The 3,162-nt window shown below is 52.5% G+C and overlaps 1 protein-coding gene across 1 annotated transcript; it reads right to left on the reverse strand.

Annotated features, from left to right (window-relative positions):
- Nucleotides 1–273: 273 nt before the first annotated feature.
- DQ04_12331000 (calpain cysteine peptidase) lies at nt 274–3,099 on the reverse strand (the record flags this gene model as incomplete). The annotated part of the gene is made up of 1 exon (XM_009316725.1): nt 274–3,099. One exon carries the CDS (start codon nt 3,097–3,099, stop codon nt 274–276), a length of 2,826 nt encoding a protein of 941 aa, XP_009315000.1.
- Nucleotides 3,100–3,162: the final 63 nt, after the last annotated feature.

The raw sequence follows: 3,162 nt of genomic DNA on the forward strand, positions 1-3,162 counted from the left end.
ATACAAACCGCGTTGGGGATACTATGAGGGCACTTGGGGGAACTGTGGCCATTCTCGGATTCTATTTTCCCTTTTCGTTTGCGTTCTTACTTCTGTATGTGTATGTGCTGACTTGTCTCACATTTCATTCTTGCGTGTTGCCGGCTCCCACCACCATACCCTCAGTCTTCTCCACGCAAAGAGGAGGAAGTGGCGCGATGTCACACACCGCAACGTCGCGGATATCTCATCAACTACTCATTTTCTTCTTCTCCATTCACATGTCTCCCTCCTCTATAGGTAGAGGGGTGTCTTAACATTCTTTCTGGGGGCGGGTAATATCAGCCCTTGTGACTCACTCCGCCGGTTCCCCGTACCATTGGAGTCGCCGTTGTTTTTCCCCGCCTTGCCCCCCGGCGGTGCACTCCTCGGTACCCGAGGGAACGACAGCATCGGCAGCACCGTCTGCGTGCCACTTGGCGGGAGCGGCACAATTTTCGCCACGACCTTCTTGGGTGTGTGGATGGTCAGTGTACACGGGCAGTCACCCGTCACAGGCTTGTTCGGGCATCCCATCAAAACGGTGTAACGACCATGTGCATGAAGCTGAACCACCAGGGAGTGCTCCCGCGCACTGGTTGCGTCACCTGTCGTTGCGAGGCGAAGCATGTTCTCGTCGTATAGCATCATCATCACATCATCTTCTGCAAGAACATCACCTTTCTTTGTGGATGCCGGATCCGTGATTTTATTTTGCCGGAGCAACAGATGCAGGTCACAGGGCCCATTCACCATAAAGTCAATGCGCCTACCCTCGCGGCTCCCCGGTTTGAGGGTGGTCTCAACGCTGGTGGAGACATGCGTAGCACTCAGCGGCCGCAACGGCATCAAGGTTACACCCGAATCACCGGGGTATATGGAGATACTGAACTTACCATAGCTGCCACGCTTCATTGTATACGGGATGAGGAGGCACGTAGACGTCGGTGGCACTTCCATTCGTGTGCATACCTCTCTTGTGTCTAACATAATGCCTTTCTGAATAAACTTATGTGTTGTATTCGTCACTGCCCCGCTAGGGATCGCCGCTTCTGTATCTTGTTCTAACAAAGCTAATCCCGTTTGGTGATAGTGCCCCACGTTATCTGCATCGTAGAAGACAGGCGCTTGGTGACGCAGCTCTGCCAGGATCGTCGCCGGACGTGCCGACTTATTCTCCACCAAATATATCGGGTTGTTGCGGAATGTGGTAAACTTCGGGTTGCCTCCGCAGAAGCCCTTACTCCACTCGCCCACAGCAGTCAATCGGTCACCACAGTTAATATGGCACCGCTGCATACTCGAGAAGTTTCGCAAAAACACAGGCTGAGGAAGGTACAAATACTCTTCTTGCGCCGCATCGAAGTCGCAGATACTCCTAAGCTCCGCCGTCCAATTGGGATCTTGTTGGTTGAGTGGCCCGGTGTAAAGCGGCTCATCATAGTAACAGTTGTGCAGCTTGATCACAATATCGGAAGGATCATTAGACTCCTTCACAGTATGAATGACTCCCATGAGAGCATAACTGCATTGCGGGTGGATGCCATCCGGCACATCTTTGTTAGACATGCATGTTATAATATCACCCTTTGCAAGATCAGCTTCGATACCCCTCCAATACCTGGCCGCCCTGAAGTCTCCCATCTTTATTCCTTCAGAACGTTTGTCTTCCAAAGGAAGGTGAGACACCGGCCGGCCCGTCAGATCCCGCAGGGTCTCATGGGGCGTGCATTGATCCAGCCTGGCGTAACCTCCGACAAACTTGGCGTACGCCTTTTCAAGCAGCAGCGGGTACCACGAGCGACGCGGCACCTGCGTAAACTTCGGCTCCATGTTCGCGTCGCAAGGAACACGGTCATCAATGTCGACACGCACCGGGTTACTGTTGGGGTCGAAGAATGTGAAGACATAAGGCCCGTTTATTGGGTGCACTTTTGACTCGAACAGACGGTGAAGCAGCGGGGGGTGCCGGCTTAATGCCGCAATAAAAGGCGTTAGATACCCAAACTCGCGTGGAGCCGACACAACTTCAGACGGCAGCGTCCGCTCCGGCACCACTGCCTCGCGAATGCCCTCCGGGTACAGCTCACAGATGCGCGGCCACTTCTCAGCAGCATTTTTGTTAGTCTCGTGAAATGGGGCATCCTCCCAGTTGCTAGCGGCCAGAGCGAGATCGCGAACACGAGCCCTAATCTTTTCCTCAATATCGTGAATCGCCTTATCATTCCTTGGAGTGGTCCGAAGTAGCTTTCGATGTTCCGCCTCCATATCGTGAAGCACAGGATCGGTGTTAAGAGGCAAGCGTTCCAGTGGAATCCCTTCAGGATTAGGATCAAGAAATGCACGTTCCTTTTCAAGAAGAAGCTTAGCCAACTCATCAGCGCGATCATTAAGCTTTTTCTCCAACTCCCCAATTCTTTCTGCGTTCCTTTCCGGATCCTCCTTCAGTTTCCGTCGCGCAAGCTCCATTTCATTAAACAGCGGATCGTCAAGAGGCAGTTCAGAGAGCGGAACACCCTGTGGCTCTGGGTTAAGGAAGCCACGGTCGTTCAACAACATCTCACGGGCAATATCATGCACACGATTATTCATCGCATACTGCTGATCTTTAATAGCCTCAGCGTTCAGTTCCGGATTCTTTTTAAGATTGCGAAGCACCCTTTCCATCTCACAGAACATCGGATCTTCATCGAGAGGCACCTCATTAAGTGGAATGCCCTCCGGGTTCTGGTCGAGAAAAGCACGCTCATTTTCACGGAAATCTGCCGCCAATTCGTCCACACGAGCAGCAATAGCACGCTGAAGTTCGGCAACCTCAACAGAGACCGTGTCAGGAACAACTTTACTTTGCGCTCGAAGCTCGCGTTCAAGAGAATTAAGAACAGAATCATCGTTAAGCGGAATAATCTCCAACGGAACACCCCTAGGATTCTGATCTAAAAACCTCCGCTCCTCCTTAAGTAATTCCCTCGCCAGCTCGTGTGCACGGTCATTCATTCCCTTCCCTAGGGAAGAGATCTTCGGTGCATTCTTGCGTGGGTCCTGTTCAATCAGCTTCTTGCGCTCCTCCTCCATCGCCATGAACTTCTCGTCCTCGTCGAGCGGCAGCTCGCTGAGCGGCACACCCTCCGGGTTCTGGTCCAG

The sequence above is a fragment of the Trypanosoma grayi genome (genome assembly GCF_000691245.1).
Source record: "Trypanosoma grayi strain ANR4 Tgr_1233_V1, whole genome shotgun sequence".
NCBI lineage: Eukaryota > Euglenozoa > Kinetoplastea > Trypanosomatida > Trypanosomatidae > Trypanosoma > Trypanosoma grayi.